Source organism: Dipodomys merriami, unplaced genomic scaffold, assembly GCF_024711535.1.
Source record: "Dipodomys merriami isolate MVZ:Mamm:240054 unplaced genomic scaffold, mDipMer1.0.p SCAF_13, whole genome shotgun sequence".
NCBI classification, from domain to species: Eukaryota; Metazoa; Chordata; class Mammalia; order Rodentia; family Heteromyidae; genus Dipodomys; species Dipodomys merriami.
Window position 1 is genome coordinate 34,611,052 of NW_027202604.1, and position 16,677 is coordinate 34,627,728.

General features: G+C 46.8%; 2 protein-coding genes across 2 annotated transcripts in view; both read left to right on the forward strand.

Moving 5' to 3' along the window:
• Nucleotides 1-9,493, forward strand: part of Arl8b (ARF like GTPase 8B) — a 35,856-nt gene extending 26,363 nt beyond the window's left edge. The window contains exons 5-7 of the mRNA XM_070019002.1: nt 2,350-2,417; nt 2,901-2,971; nt 7,184-9,493. Of these exons, the coding sequence (XP_069875103.1) occupies nt 2,350-2,417; nt 2,901-2,971; nt 7,184-7,233 (189 nt within the window). The 3' untranslated portion in view covers nt 7,234-9,493. The remainder of the gene's footprint in view (nt 1-2,349; nt 2,418-2,900; nt 2,972-7,183) is intronic.
• Nucleotides 9,494-12,987: 3,494 nt separating this feature from the next.
• Edem1 (ER degradation enhancing alpha-mannosidase like protein 1) overlaps nt 12,988-16,677 on the forward strand; it is a 30,056-nt gene continuing 26,366 nt past the window's right edge. The window contains exon 1 of the mRNA XM_070019003.1: nt 12,988-13,577. Within this exon, the coding sequence (XP_069875104.1) occupies nt 13,057-13,577 (521 nt within the window). The 5' untranslated portion in view covers nt 12,988-13,056. The remainder of the gene's footprint in view (nt 13,578-16,677) is intronic.

The following is a 16,677-nucleotide window of genomic DNA, read 5'->3' on the forward strand; positions in this document are numbered from 1 at the left end:
TAGTGGTTTATTTGAGATAAGAGTCTCACGGGACTTTCCTGCCTGGGCTGGCTTTGAACCTTGATCTTCAGATCTCAGCCTCCTGAGTAGCTAGGATTACAGGCATGAACCACCGGTGCCCGGCATTTAATCCTTAAAACATGCTGAAGAGTTTTTCTGTATTCAATGCTAGTTCTACATACCACAAATGAGTATCAATTTTCTTAGTCACCATAGGGTTCTTAGTTCTAATCAATGAAATGTTGCTTTTCAGGGGCTGCTTTAATGTGGCTGAGTGGCAGAGTGCTCATCTAGTATGTGCAAGGACTCAGCTGGTCCTCAAAAAAAGTAATAATAATAAATTTGAAAAAAGAAAGCATATTTAAGTAGAAAAGAAATTGAGTGGGTAGCTCACAGAGTCTCTGGGGAGGCTCAGCAAATAAGTTGGAACCCAGGAAGGTCTGTAGGTGCCAGGTCCCTCCCATAGCATAGACGGGGGTTAGGGGAACAGTGGGCACAGCTGCTATGCTCTTCTTGTAGCAAAGATGGGGGCGTTTGCACAGTGCCATGTTCCTCCCGTCTACTTCTAGGAACTGGGGTTGATGCTCCTCCGTTATTACGGTAGATTTTCCATTTTTGTTTTCTTGCCACTGGGTCTGTTTCCGAGGTATCAGTTGTTTCTAGTTCATGTGCCCAACCTGTAGCTGAAAGGAAGGCTAGGAGAGAAAACTATGGAAGCAAGTAGCTTTATTGAAAGGACAGTGCATAAAGTGAGGACAAAGTTTTGGGCAAGCATCATCATAAATGACATAGCTTAGATCTTTTTTTATTTTGGTGTTTTTCCTTTAAATCACGGCTAGTGCTCTTCTTCTTGAACTACATCTGTAGTTCTGACTTTTTGCTGGTTAATTGGAGATGATGAATCTTTTGGATTTGTCAGTTAATGTACTTGGTTAGCATGAATCAAGATACAAATTCTGGAGCCTGGCATAGTGGCCCAAGCCTGCAGTCCTGGCTACTTGAATGGCGGAGACTAAGAGATCATGTGTTTTTTAATTTAACTTTAATTTTTTTCATTACTATAAAGGTGATATGCAGAAGTGTAACAGTTAGGTAAGTCAGGTAAGGAGTACATTTCTTTTTAGACATTGTCACTCCTTCCCCTGCGTCCTCCAAGTTTTTCCCTCCTGTCCCCACACACGTTGTGTATTTCTTTCCAACATAGTGTCTACTGAGTACCACTGCTGCATTTGTTCACCCTTTGTCTCTTCATTTCTGTGTGTCCCCGCCCCCCAAAGACATAAATGAACAAACAAGACAAAAAGAAAAAGGTAACAAAGAAAAAAACCTCTTGTTTTCATTACGTGGAATTTACTTTGATAAGTGTTATTTTATACACATACGTGTGCATATACACACATGCATACATACACTTGCACACACATATATACATACGGGAGAGTAAACTCGGGTCTTTGGCACAGTAAACACGTACTCCTATCACTGAGTGACACTCCCAGTTTCTGACTCTTAAATTTTTTTTTTTTAGTTGGTTGTGGGGCTTGAACACTGAGCCTGGTGCTATCCCTCAGCTCTTCAGCTCAAGGCTAGTGCTCTACCACTTGAGCCACAGCGCCACCAGAAGGTGGTTAATTGGGGATAAGAGTCCCACAGCCTTTACGGCCCAGGCTGGCTTTGAACCTTGATCCTCAGATCTCAGCCTCCTAAGTAGCTAGGATTACAGGTGTGAGCCACTGGCCCCCAGCTTGGCTCTTGAATTTTTAAAACTTAGTAACATGTTCATGATTAGTTGGCAGATGGACTGTTTCCTCCACTCTTGCTTATTACCCTCAGCTGAAAAAGAGATTTGTTTTTAAGTGTTGGGCCTAGGACCTTGATGTAGGCCTTACCATGGAATTACAACTCTATCTTCAGACTTAAAGAATCCTTTTTTTTTTTTTTTTTTGGTAGGTCATGGGCAAGCGCTCAAGGCAAGCGCTCTACTGCTTGGGCCACAACACCACTTCTGGTTTTTTAGTGGTTTATTGGAGATAAGAGTCTCATGGACTTTCTTGCCCAGGCTGGCTTTGAACCAGAATCCTCAGATCTCAGCCTCCTGAGTAGCTAGGATTACAGGCATGAGCCACCAGTGCCTGGCTTCAAGCTTAAAGAATATTTAAAATTGAAGTTGGCATCTTCATGGTAGGGTAGAGATGATGCCTAAGTAAATTATTATGTGACATAAAATATGTACATAGAGCATGCTTTTAAGATCTAGGTGTGTGTTAACATAAAATTAATTTTAAGGTTATATTTAGGTAATGATTTTCGTACATGAAAATTTACACTTAATATCTTTTCTTTTTAAAGGTACTGGTACTTGGAAACAAGAGAGATCTTCCTAATGCCTTGGATGAGAAACAGCTAATTGAAAAAATGTATGTCCTAACAATGAGTAATACTGTTTTAAAAACTTCTAAATGATATTTTTTTGTAGGCCATGTTTATGTTTTTTGTTAGTGATGGGGCTTGAACTCTGGGCCTGAGTGCTGTCCCTCAGCTCTTCCAGTTTTCTGAGTGGTTTATTGGAGATAACAGTTTCATGGTTTTTCTTGCCTGGGCTGGCTTTCAGCCATGATCCTCAGATCTCAGCCTCCTGAGTAGCTGGAATTACAGGTGTAAGCCATTGGCTCCCAGCTTGCCTTTTTTTGGCAGGGGGTGGGGGGGGTGGGGGGGATGGTGGGGGTGGGTGGGGGGCAGTAAAAAACTTCAGATCATACATGGCCTACCAGAGAAATGAGCCCCTAAAATTTTAGTAGTAATTTCTTCAGCATAGTAATGAAAAGAAGTAAAATTGGAGAGAGAATGATAAATATGACAGCTATTTTAAGCACAGACTTAAATAATTCTGCTTCTTACAGGAATCTGTCTGCTATTCAGGATAGAGAAATTTGCTGCTATTCAATTTCTTGCAAAGAAAAGGATAATATAGGTAAGAAATGATAGATATTTTCAGAAGGAATGAGTATCATTGTAAGAAATATGTAGTGTTTTTTACTGTTTATTCTCCCTCTTCGTGTTCAAATAACTTCCTCTAGGAAGTACTGTTGTTTTGTCTTAGGAAAAAGCATTGGCATTATAACCTTTGGAAAAAATACATCAGCCAAAATTTTCTCTACACTATTTAAGGAAGTAAATGCCACAGAGCTATAAGGTCTAACATTATGTGAAGTCGATTTATTGTATTAATTTTTGCATCAAGCTGAGCTTTTGAATCAAAATGATATTTTTGAAATTAGGTCTTATACAAATTATTCTCTAGGCATTAAAACCACTTCATTATGTTAACATTGTACTGGAAGTATAAGCCAGTTTCCACTTCATATTGTTCTTAATTTCTTGGAACTGCTGCCACAAAGTACCAACAACTATACGGTTTAAAACAGTAGAAACTTTCTCCTGTTCAAGAGGGGAGAATTCAAACGTGCTGTCACCTCGTCTTTGCTCCCTCCTAGCCTGCACTGCCCGGGAGCCAGCCAACCAGCCTGGTGTTTCTGCTCCACTCTGCCTCCATGGCTCTCTTTTCTTCCTAAGTTTAGTATCTTGTTAGACTCAGGCCATTGGATTAGGGCCCATCCACTCCAGTATGATTTCACCTTAACTAATTACTCTAAAGATTCTGGTATTTTTCTTCAGCCTTCATTCAGTATGTCACTTCTTGTTCATGACGTCTGACTTTGGGTTACTGCTAGTCCCTCCAAACTGCCTCCAAACACGTTTTAGTGAGCTCATAGGGTTGCTGTTGTTCTGGCTCATTTGGGACTTGTTGAAAGGCCACTACAAAGCAGTATAAACCCTGATAATTCTACTTTTGGATGCAAATATTCCTTTATTGAATGGTGAGAATAAATGACTTGTTACATACATGGAGAGTATTTAATTTGAGAACAGACTCTAGAAAGCATTTGTGGTTAAATGGACCTTGTTTAAATTTTTTGTTAGGTGCTAGTGGGGAAATTCTTGTTAAATTTTAAGGTACGTTTCAGTGAGTCATTTTCTCCCAGGAGACGTGGCTATATCTGGAGGCATTTCTCTCTCATCTCAGGGATAGAGATTACCCATAGTGCAGGGCTCCCTGCGGTCCCACAGCAGAGAATGAACCTCGTGCAGTCATTGGGTAGCAAGAGAAAGGAGCCTTCTTCTGCATGAACTTGGCTTTTAGTATACTGGGCTCCTCTGTCAATCTGTTGCTCCTTTTGTATTCTTTAGTATTCCCTAACTCAGGAGAGAGCTTTTGAGGGGAACATCTTTTGTCTTGTCGTTCTCACAGCCTAGCTGGATGCTTCCCTCACCTCCCACCCCAGGAACGCCCTCCCCCCCCCCCCCCCACTCCAAAGAAAACACAGAACAACACGCTTTCTAGAGCTCTTTTATGCAAGAGGTGCAGCAAAGGTGTACACATGACACCGAGCTGTGCTTTGCTCTGGGTCAGTAGTCACCAAGTTTGTAATTTCAGAACTCTTGGTTCACTTAAAGTATTAGCAGATTTAAGGAAATGGATTTACTTTTAGCTAGATTCAAATGTAGATCAGAATGGCTGATTAGTAGGAGTAAGGAATCCTGACTAATAGCCAAATGGTTACACTTCCTTTTTGACTATAGTGGGTGCATGAATGTGCACACGCACACTAGGGCTTGAACTCAGGGCCTCATGCTCTTACCTCAGCCTCCTAAGTAGCTAGGATTAAAGGTGGGAGCTACCAGTACCTGGCTGACTTCAGATTTTATAACATGTTTTGGCTCTAAGTTTTTCCTTTACTGACAGTCTCTAAAAAATACTAGGAGCAGGAAACGTCATGTTAGACTTCCAGCTTGCTCATATGGCATAAGAAGAGCCTGCTTCATGTCCATAAATCACATGGAGATAAATACTCGCTGCAGACTGTTTACATTAGGAAACTTTCCTGGGAGATCACTTTTTCTTTTCTTTTCTTTCTTTTTTTTTTTTTTTTTTTTTGCATCTGATTTGTTATTTCTCTTCGGTGTTTTTATCTGGTGTTGAGGATTCGTCTGTTTTCGGGACATTTTCTTCTCTGCAGAGTCTGGGGAGGTTTTTTGTGAGTTCCTTCAATGCTAAAATGGGTCATTTTGTCTCGGGTTTACCTTTTTCCGTCTTCTGACTAGCGTCTTCTGCAGCAGAGGTGCGAAGGACCTATTTCATCCATGTTGAGTCCTGGTTTCATAGCCCAGTAGAGTTTCCTCCATCTCAGCTCTCAGTATTCTTGACAGGGATATGGCTTCCATATAGTTCTCTCGTGTGTATAGCTGGGAAAGTAGGAGGTTACATTTATGCTTCCCTTTCTGGCTTGGAGTATAGAGTGCTAATTCTGCATGATCCTCATGTGCTTTCTTATGAGCTGTTTTTTATGAATTAGGACAGTTGATGCCCTGTTCTGCCTTAGCTGCCTTCTGGGTGTCCTTTTCCCAGCTAGTCTCGGCCACTGGAGCTTGAGCTGGCATCGTGTGAGGATGTCGTGCTGGTCTCCAACTCTTCCTCAGATCTGTCGATCTAGACATCACTGCCTTTACTCCTGATGTGCTAAAGCTGAGTTCTTACAGCTGTTTTCCTTCAGCCAGTTTGAGCCAGCAACACTTCTGTGACTCACATACGCAGCCTTCTACCTACACTCCCTTACCAAGTCCTGGTAGTTCTACACTTTCAAAATTTTTATTTTAAATACAGAATCTTGCTCTGTATCTCATGAATGGCCTCATACTCATGATTGTCTGATCTCAGCCTCCTGAGTGCTGGAATTACAGGTGTATACCACCGTGCCTGGCTGGCTTCTTGTTCCTCAGTTTACTCCTTCCCATCTTACAGTGTCTCTCTTGCTTCAGGACTTCATCCCCTGCCTACTTGGTTGTGACAGTTTGCATATTGGCAACAGTCTGCATACTTGTACTTTGTATGGGAGCACCCTGTCTCCTCTTGCCATTGCTAGCTAACTAACATATAGTAATACAATTCGCCAGTAGCTTCCCATTGGCTTGAAAGCAAAATCTTACCTTGTTATCATCCAAGAATGACATATACAATGATCTGGCTCTCTGTAGCTCAGTGGTTTTGAAATTAGGACATTATGTGTTGTGTGTGCATGTATACACATGTACATGAGCACTGGTCTTGTACTCAGAGGCTCATGTTATAGCTCTACTTTCTTGCTTATAGTTGGTGCTCTACAACTTGATACATACTTCTAGTTCAGCATTTGGCCAGTTAATTGGAGATGGAGCCTTGCAGACTTTTCTGATTAGGTTGGTTTTGAACGGCGATCCTCCACAACCTCCTCTGTGTGTGTGTGTGTGTGTGTGTGTGTGTGTGTGTGTGTGTGTGTGTGTGTGTGTGTGTGTGCGTGCGCGTGCGCACGCGCGCGTGATTGTGTTTGTGTGTGTGTTTGAGTGTTTGAGTAGCTACAGGGTTAGAGACAGGAGCCACTCTCGTTTCCAGCTTTATTTCAGGACACTTTTCCTAGGGAACATTGGGCAGTCTGGAGACATTTTTGGGTGGTTATAGTGATGCATGATAATGACATCAGCTGGTTAAGGCTCTGGCTGCCCTGAAACACTCTTAGAAGGATGCAGAAAGGGTCATCTCGGACAACAGGGAAGAACTCTCCAGCCCAGATGCTAAAAGAGCAAGGTCACAAACTCCTGATGTGGAGGTGCAGTGCGTGAGAGCTCCTTCTCTGTGCTTCAGCCACTTTTCTCACCTGCAGCACACCCACAGTTCTGCCCTGGTGGACTCTTGATCTGACTTGCTTTGCTGTTTCCTTTGCCTGGCATTGTGTGTGGGTGACCTCTCCAACTCCTGGTTTCTTCTATTATGCTTTAAAAAGTTCTTCAGGGGCAGAGTATTTGCCCTTCTCTTCACGTTCCTGGCAGTTTGTGTGCAATACCTGCTTTTCTAAGAAGCAACGGATAACAAATGCGCCAGTTGCCCTAGACACAATTTACTTTTTCAGTTTGGTTATTGATTACGTGATCCTCACGGAGCTCAGGTAAATGGAGCACAGATGCTGAGAAGAGGGGAAGGTGACACATGTACATGTACCTGGACTTAGCTGCGCTTTTAAGTATTGTGCCTGTTTGGTTATTTAGTTCCACTTTAGTATCTTAACATTTTGACTTTTTCCCTCATCTTTAGATATCACACTTCAGTGGCTTATTCAACATTCAAAATCTAGAAGAAGCTGAAACATCTCATGAAGTCTTCCAGTCCTTCTTGGCTCTAATCCTACAATTACTGTCCGTTCCTCTGAAGTACTTCCCAGAATCCGGTCCTTCCTAAACCCAAGAAATTGCAGAGTTTATTTCTCATGTGCACTGCTGAAGATGTGTATCCCTAACCCTTCATAACGAATCGGCTAGAGTTGTCATGATAAAGTCAGCAGACACAGCTTCTCATACACACTTGGCCTAGTGTGTAGAAACCCTCCACCCCCCAACCTTTCCTTTAAAAAAAACAACAAAACACTTTTGACCATCTTAAATCAAGAAAATGGCATATTTCCATTATGGTCTTTCTGGGCCAGATTTTTATATTGGTTTTCAGTAAATGTCTATAATATTTCATTATAGAGTCCAATAGCTTAATACCGATACTGACTTGATACAGCATGAAATTTCTAGTGCCACACACAGTATTTAGAAAACCTTAAGCCTGACTCATTTGAGATAATATAAACGTAATGTTTACTTATCTCACAAATGCATGTGACATGTATAATTACCCTGTAGGAATTTTAAGAACTGGTCTGCAAAGAATGAGCAGAGGCGCCAGATCAACGATGTTGGCTCTTTACACTGGAGAGTTCCTACCTGACGGTTTTATAAACGTACTCTGTTTTCTGAGAATATTTCATCACCAGATAGCAGCGGGAGTGTGGGAGGAGGAAGGCGTGCATGCTAGTTTATATATGTCCAGATCATTACTCTTTCATTTTTTTTCCTTTTCCATACACTTTTTTAAGGGCTTGGGATTGATGATGATTTTCTCAAACGCTTTCATGAATTTAGAGCATTCCAGCCAGTGTAATAAAACCTGTTAACAATGTCAGACTTCGTTCAGACACACGTTTGTTTTTTCTATCTCCAGTCATTAAATCAGTGCTGCATGACACGCTGTTAACTTTTTATATTGAGTCATAAAGTTGACTTTCAGCACAAAAGATACAAAGAAAACAATTTTTTAATTTTTCTCTTACCAAGTAAGGCTGGGTACTCTTGTCTGGTGCCATTAGATGTCTTGATTATTATGACAACTCTAGACCTGCCTGCTTTCTCTGATGAATCATGCACAATGTCTACAGGTTGTTTAATAATCACACAGAGAACCGGGGAACTGAAGCTGTTGATTGTTGGCTTCATGATACAGACATGTATAGAAAGTACGGAACACGTTTTATAGTTGAGTGATCTCTGTACACATAAAGGGACTCATAACGCAGGTTTGCGTAGGCCGCTGTAGCAGAAGAGCCCTGTCGGGCACTGTTTCGTGTGCTTCATGCTGTGTGGGATTTGTTTCCTGCACACTGCGTTTCCAGATACATTGAGCACTCAAGAGGATGTCACCATTGAGGGTTTTTTGTTTTTGTTTTTTTGCAAATAGCAGTTTTAATTTATAGACTGCCATGGCCTTAAGACTTCTGTACAGAGCACTGCACTGTGTTGCACGTGTTACTTGTTTCCCATCCACCTTTTTAGTGAACGGAATCCGACCTTTTAAAGTTCTCTTTTTCTTTGAGGCATGTTGAATACTTCCCAGGTGGGATGGGTGGTTCTGGAAACGAAGGGATATGTAAACTTACTGCTGTGGTGTATACCACTGATGGTCACTGTGAGCTGGGACGGAGAACATGGCCACATGTGTCCCAGAAGAGGGGCTGGGATGAGGGCTGGGCTGCAGGGACTGCATACATTGCAGTTGACCGTGTGTGTGTGTGTGTGTGTGCATACATTGCAGTTGACCGTGTGTGTGTGTGACTGCATACATTGCAGTTGACCGTGTGTGTGTGTGTGAGACTGCATACATTGCAGTTGACCGTGTGTGTGTGCGTGTGTGTGTGTTCATTGCTTTCACCATCTGTAGACATCCAAATGCCACTACCATTTTTCTGTGTAACCTCTGCATGTGGAAACTTAATAGTCACTCAACTTTGTAAATACTTAGTTCTTTTTTTTTTGTTTTTTTAAAAAAAATTTTGGTAGATGCATTTTCATCTGTTTACTGCTTTTTCTTAGCTTTGTTCAATAAACTTGCATTTTGAGGGTTGTAACGGTAATTTTAACTTAAAATGTACATCATGCTGAAAGGTTGCAGACTTTTTGGAAAGGAGCGGAAGGAAAATTACCATGGAGGGGTCCATAGACCGTGGGCTAGAAAGAAATCAACTCAGCGTTCAGAGATGGGCCTGTGGGCTAGTTAATGTAGAAATAAACTTTTGAAATATCCCTAGATCTGGAATTGTGTTGTTTTGTTGTTGTGGGGTGGAGGATGGCTACCACTTGTAAAGTCAGGGTGCAGTGAATTTAGGGGGAAGCCCATGTTACTTTCACTTTTTTGGATGGGGGTCGTGTCAGCCTCCCGAGTGTTAGGGAAGCCCTCTGCCACTGCCCCTCCCCTGCAGTCCTCAGTATAGGGCTTCTGTGTGGCTTCTGTGTTTAGCATTTGATAGTCCATTACAATTTGATTTTGCTATGTTAGGAGTGGAATCTAGGACCTTGAGATCTTAGGCATAGTGCTCTACCAAGGATACATTCCCAGCTGAAAGTCCAGTCTTAAAAGTAAAAAACTTACTAAGAAAATTAGGTATGTGGTGGCGCATGCCTGTAATTCTAGCTCTTGAGAGTTTGAACAAGCATATTGCCAAAGTTTCAGGCCAGCTTGAGCTACAAGGCAAAACTCTCAAAAAAGTCCCCCTCCCCTCAACTACTTGTATACATGTATGAAACACTGCAAGATACGTCTTCTTAGGACAGTTCATCAGGAAACTATTTCCAATACCAAGCATGTTGGTCCTACGAAGACATCAAAGCTCTTGGGGAAATGATATGATACTTATGTCCAGTTTGCTTTCTCTTCCTGTCCATGGTGTGATTCTGTACCGCCAGCCCTTCGCTGGCCAGTTGGCTATGTGATTGTAGCTTTTCTGTCCCTAGGTATTATCTTCTCACCACTCTCCATGGCAAGGCCCTGGGAGGTGAAAAATGGGGGGCTGTGGAGGGGTTTACTGAATGTACACATTTAGCTTAATTTGTTGTATACATACTTTGGTTATGGTGGCTTAGGCCTGTAGGCTCAGCATTTGGGAAACTGAGGCAGGAGGATTGTGAGTTCCAGACCAGCCTGAGCTTTGTAGTGAGACCCTGTCAGCCAAATCACCTGTAACTTCTAAAATGAATCCCTTTGATTTTATCAAGGGAAGTAGATGTTTTGGACCATGGCTGCTTTAGTGTTACTTTTTTTTTGACCGAGGAACTAAATTGCTTTTTGTGCTGTCTACACAAGGGATTGAGTTCCAGTGGAATCCTGTTTTGTAATTTGAGCTTCTCTGAATGACTGAGTTCAGGAGTAAAACTGTATACCAAGAACCTATTTTAATAGCTAACTGGCCAAATGCTTTATTTGAAAAAAAAAAAAAAAAAAAGGGCCACCATGGGAGAAACCATCCTGTTTGATCATGAAGATATTTTCATTTTATTAGAAACTTCTGAGGTCATTTCTCCCACAATGCATCGGCCAGTGAAGAGACCCAGAAAGGAAGACAGGAGAACAAAACAAGTAGCCTTTCTGACTTCCTGAAAGTCTGCTGTTGTACAAGTAACTTGGCCACTGCAGGTGTTTCCTGTTGGTTAGTAAATACCCTCCACAGAGCTTAAGTCACCGCTGGATGGGCAGGGGGAAGGGAGAGGGGGATGCGAAGTGGCTTACATGCTTATGTGGAAATGGGACAGTGAAACCAGTTGAAATTATCCTAAGAAATGGGGGCACATTGTGGGCATGTATGGAAATGTCACCATGAGCCCTCTCCTTCCCATGTACAACTCATGTATGTCTATGAACATTTTTTACATTTAAATTTGTTACAAAGATGACACAGAGGGTTAACAGAGCCAGCCAACAAGCTCTGAGAATTAGCCTCTAACCTGATGGTTGCTGTGGAACAGATCTTTTGAAACCTTTTTTATTGGCAGCTTTACCATGAAAAAAACATCTTTACAACGTTGCATGGGTTTCCTTGGTTATTAAATGATATTTTTTTTTGTGCTGTCACTGGAGGGTGAATTTAGGGCCTCTTTCAACTTCGCCTTTTCACCCAAGGCTTTCCATTCTACTGCTCCAACTACAGCTCCACTCCTGGCTTTTTACTAGTTAATAGGAAACAAGATTCTCGGGAATCTTTTGGCTTTGAACCTTGATCCTCAGATCTCAGCCTCCCGTGAAGTCAGGATTACAAAGATGAGACTGGCCTCCCTTTGTTTTGCTTGGGCCTATTTAGCAATTTTAGAAGGGGAAATGTTTATCCTACAAAAAGTCTGCCTCTGTGAGTGCTGTGTGTTGTCATCGTTATTTCTTGTTAGGCCCAGTTAAAAAACTACACAGTATTGCAAAAAGTCCTCTGTTTCTGAGAACATGGCAAGAATGTTCTATGACAGTTTACTATGCTTCCCACTCCCTGGGTTACTCAGCCAGTCTCTGACCAAACTTTTCAGGACCCTTTGATAGATACACGACATAAACATGTGGAGGGAGGGCATTTAAGTTTCCCAAAGGTGCCAAATCTTACAGGAAAACCATATACCCCTTTCCATCTGAAACCTGCCATCTTCTTAATTTATTGGAAGTAGACACGGGGGTGAAGTGATTTAATTCCACACCTACCCACATCTCCCAGGTGAGGACATTGCTGTCCTGCACGGGAAGAGACGGTTGGGAGGGGAGGGCTGGGCGAGGGGTGCTCCCCTCGGAGAGATGGAATTCGGTTGGTCTAAGATGGGGTCTGGGAATCCGTTTTAGGCATAGCAGGGGTAACTCTTAGGAGGCAAAGCCGGCCCCAAGCATGGACACTAGGGTCGCATAAACTGTCCGGTGGCTCCCCCCCCCCTTTGGTGGGTGGTGGGTCTTGAACTCTGGGCCTGGGCGCTGTCCCTGAGCTCTTCAGCTCAAGGCGAGCGCTCCACCGTTTGAGCCACCGCGCCACTTCCGGTTTCCTGGTGGTTCACTGGAGATCGAGTCTCACGGACGTTCCTGCCCGGGCTGGCTTTGAACCTCGATCCTCAGGTCTCAGCCTCCTGAGTGGCCGGGATGACAGGCGCGAGCCAGCGCGCCCGGCTTCCCCTTCTCGTTCTAAGCCTCGCGTCGCCTCTCCTAACCCAGACTTGGCGTGGCTTCCTCCCGACCCTTCCCGGACTGACACACGCTCCGGCCGGGACGCCACCTTACCCGGTGGCCCGGGAGGCGTCTCCGTCCGGTGTCCGGCAGGCGCTCCCGTGCCGCGCTCCCATTGGCTGCAAGTTCCCCGGTCCGGGGCCCGAGCGCCCCCAGCTCGCCACGCCAGCCGGTCCGGACTTCGGACCGCCCCGTGGGCGGAGCCTAGACAGGGGCGGGTCCTGAGGACGAAATAGGGCGGGGCCCGTCGACGGAATAGGGCGGGGTCATGGGCGGGGCTTGACCGGGGCGGGGCCTGGGGATGGGGCGGGGCGAGAGGCGGGGCCTGCCGGCCCTGCGGTGGTCCTGGCAGCCTATGGCGCCCGGAGGGAGTCCGGGGCCGCGCCCCGCGAGGCCAGGGCTCGGGCCGGGCCAATCCGGGGCGACCGGGAGGGCGAACTCGGGGCCGGGCTGGTGGGGCCGAGACGCCGGGACTGGGTGGGGGGGTGACAATGGGCCAGTTCCTGGTGCGTCACGGGCGGGGAGTTCCTTAAAGGGGCCGCGCGCGGAGCTCCGGGGCGGACGCGGGTGCGGCGGTCGGCGGGCCTGGTCCCGCGCTGTAAAAGAATGCCCGCGGCGGCCGCGCGACCATGCAATGGCGAGCGCTCGTCCTGGGGCTGCTGCTCCTCCGGCTCGGCCTGCACGGCGTCCTGTGGCTGGTCTTCGGGCTGGGCCCCAGCATGGGCTTCTACCAGCGCTTCCCGCTCAGCTTCGGCTTCCAGCGCTTGAGGGGCCCCGACGGCTCCGCGCCCTCCGCGCCGGGGCCCGCGGGCCGGCCGGGGGCGCCGTCGGGGCCGCCGTGGCTCTCGCGGCCCGGGGTCGGGGCGGCGGCGGCGGCGGCGGGCGGCCGGCCCGAGGCTCCGCGGCGGCCGGGACCCGGCGGCGTGTGCGGCCCGGCGCCCTGGGGTGGCTACGCGCTGGGCGGCTGCGGCCCGGACGAGTACGAGCGGCGCTACAGCGGCGCCTTCCCGCCGCAGCTGCGGGCCCAGATGCGGGACCTGGCGCGGGGCATGTTCGTCTTCGGCTACGACAACTACATGGCGCACGCCTTCCCCCAGGACGAGCTCAATCCCATCCACTGCCGCGGCCGGGGGCCCGACCGCGGGGACCCGTGAGTGCGCGGGGTCGGGGCGGCGGGGCGGGCGCGGTCGGCCGGGGCGGGGGCGCGTCCTGCCCCCTCCGTGGCCGGCCTCCCGGTGTAGCTCGCATTATCCCCCCCTTTCGGCGGGGTCCGTCCGGGCTGGGGGTGCGCGGATGGGCCGGGGACCGGACTTGGGTCTGGAAGTGCGCAAACTCGAGGGCAGCCGTCCAGGCCCGTCTTCGACGGACGGACGTGTTGTGCGGTGGCCTCGGGAGGCCGGGCTCGGGAGGCCGGGCTCGGGAGGCTCTCCCACCGGTAATCGGGTTGCCACGCCCAGCCCTTGGTGGCTGTGAACGAGACATACCGCCAGCAAGGCTTGATTCCTGGGCAGGAAAGGGATCGACGGCCCCGCCGCGGGTGTGTGTGTGAGGGGGGTGGGGACTCGGGTTTGGGGTTCGGACGGTCCCAGCCCAGCCGCAGGGCGTCCGGAGGGCGTCGGCCCCGCGCGGCCGGGCGGAGTTCCCGGGGCGGGGGTCACCGCGGCGGACGTGGAGCGCCCGGGAGAGGGGCGGGCGGGGTGGGGAGGGGGCCGAGCCCGGGGTCCCCTGGAGGCGGCCGCGGATCCGTGCCCACCCCTCCCATCCCGGGCGCGCGCACGGCCGGCTCTGGATCATTGAGACACCACGTTTGCTTCGCCACCGGGAAGTTGGGGGGGGGGGCAGGGCTTGGGGACTTTTCAAAACTGTCATCCTGGCCAGTCTGGAGGCTGAGGTCTGAGGATCGGGGGTTCGAAGCCATCCTGGGCAGACAGGTCCGTGAGACTCTGATCTCCGATGAACCACCAGGAAACCGGAAGTGGTGCTGTGGCTCAAGTGGCAGAGCGCTGGCCTGGAGCTGAAGAGCTGAGGGACAGCGCCCAGGCCCAGAGTTCAAGCCCCACCATCGACAAAAGCAAGAAGAAGAAAAATAAAGCTTTGGTCATGTGTAGATTTGTGCCTTAATTTGTAGTATGTTAGGGAGGTGAGATCTTAAGTTTACTTTAGAAGGGACTGGGCCTTTGCAAATTGTTCTACCAGCAAACTGGTTGAGTTATTGTTCATGTCACCAGATTAGTCTTAGTCCAAAGAAATGTGTTCCTTCCTCTTCCCAACCCTTCCCTCCCTCCCTTCTTCCCTTTTCTTTTTTCCTTTTATGCGGTGCTGGGGATTGAGCCCAGGTCTCCATGCACCTGTCATAACTGAGTTCTTCCTCCTTTGACTCTTTTTTTCTCCTTCCTCCAAAAAAGTTCATGCAAAAATGTTTTCAATCTTAATTTCTTTGAGGAGGATTTATATTTAAAAAAACCCATAAAAATTGGATCGGTCTTTCTTGAGTTGTGGAAATGAATGAGTTGTCTTGCTCATTTAAATAGGTTTATACCTATATGTGTGTTTTCTTCTGATCTCAACTCTGGTTTTGGAGGGGGTTGGGGTTTTAAATCAGTGGAAGTGTGCTGGCCGAGCAAGCGAGTGTATCTTAAATACTTTTGAGATAAGAGTCTCATGGACTTTTCCTGCCTGGGCTGGCTTTGATCCATGATCCTCAGATTTCAGCTCCTGAGTAGCTGGGATTACAGACATGAGTCCCGAGCCACTGGCTATTTTGAAGTTATCTTTGCTTGTGTGCATATATTTACACATTTTAATACAGTTACAATCAGAGTGGGTACATACCTTAGATCTTCGTGGTGTTTTCCCACCCATGCTTCTGACATTCATAGGAAGGGGAGAATCCTGGCACTGAGTGACTGCCCTTTGCTAGGACTAAGAAAACTAAAAAAATTGATGGGGAGTTGTGGTAGCATGCTTGCTTGGGAATATGATGGTCTGGAGCAAGTTGCTGTTCTTTTTCTTTTTCCTTTATGATGGTATTGGGGTTGAACTCAGGGCCTTGTGTGAAGCACTTAACCACTTGAGCCACCCTGAGCCCTTTTTTTAACTTTATTTTTTCAGATAGAGCGTGATTTTTGCTTGGAGCTGGCCTTGGACTGTGATCTATCTACTATGCCTCACTCATAGCTGAGATTACAGGCATGTGCCACCATCGCTGGTCCTAATCTTTTCCTTAATGAATCTTGAGAGCCTTTGAGAGCTTTGGGAGCCCCCTCTTTAGCAAGGTGAGGTGGTGGTTGACTGAACTTGTTGATCTTGGTGGTTTCTTGTGTGTCACAGGTTGCTGTGTGTGTGTGTGTGGTGTGTGTGTGTGTGTGTGTGTTATGGATTTGGGGCAATCTGTACATTGAAATCAGGTCTCTTTAGACAGCTACACTATTGTAGGAAAGTTGGGAAAGATGAGATTATTAGTAATGGGCAAAGTAGCCCTGTGTCTTTGAGGAGGTAAGAGCTGTGGGGTTGAAGGCTGGCAGTAGATCTCATGTGGGTCCTTTTCCAAAGACTGGAAATGTCCATGTTTCATCTCCTGTCAACTTTAACTGTCCTCCTCTCATGCTTTGAGACTTTTCCAAGGAAGTTTTCAACCTCAGCTTTGTATTCTGAACCAGGAGGGCACATTTGTATCCTGCAGATAAATAATATCTATGTGTGTGTGTGAGTGTGTGTGATTAAACTTTCAGAATTTTAAAATCAGCCATATTCATGATTGTGGTCACGTGTCTTGTATTAATTATTTTCAGAAGGAGGGAACTCACTGTTCAAATACTGCATGTAAAAGCCCAGAAACAAACGTGTGGGTGCCTCGCACGTGTGACTCTGTTTTTGGCCACATTTCCTTGAGGTTTATCTTGTTGCCCTTCTTTGACCTGGACTGGTGTGCTGAGCTCATGTGACACAAATCAATCCTGTAGGCAGCACCTGCTGCCATCTACCTGCGCAGCTGCAGACGGACGGACGGACCGCTGCGCTCTCCTCTGCTTCTCACACGGCCCAGTTTGAATGGCGGAATCCAGATTCAAGTGCCTTTGAGTGTATTTTAAGTGTTTCTGTGACTGGTGACTATATACCTCTAGGCCTCAGACATGTGACCATTCTTGATTGTGGCTATTGGACTGCTAGTGAAATACAGAAAGCAAATCTCAAAGGAACTGACCAAACACTAGCCCATTTCTGGGCCCTCCTAGACTAAGAAGGAGGGC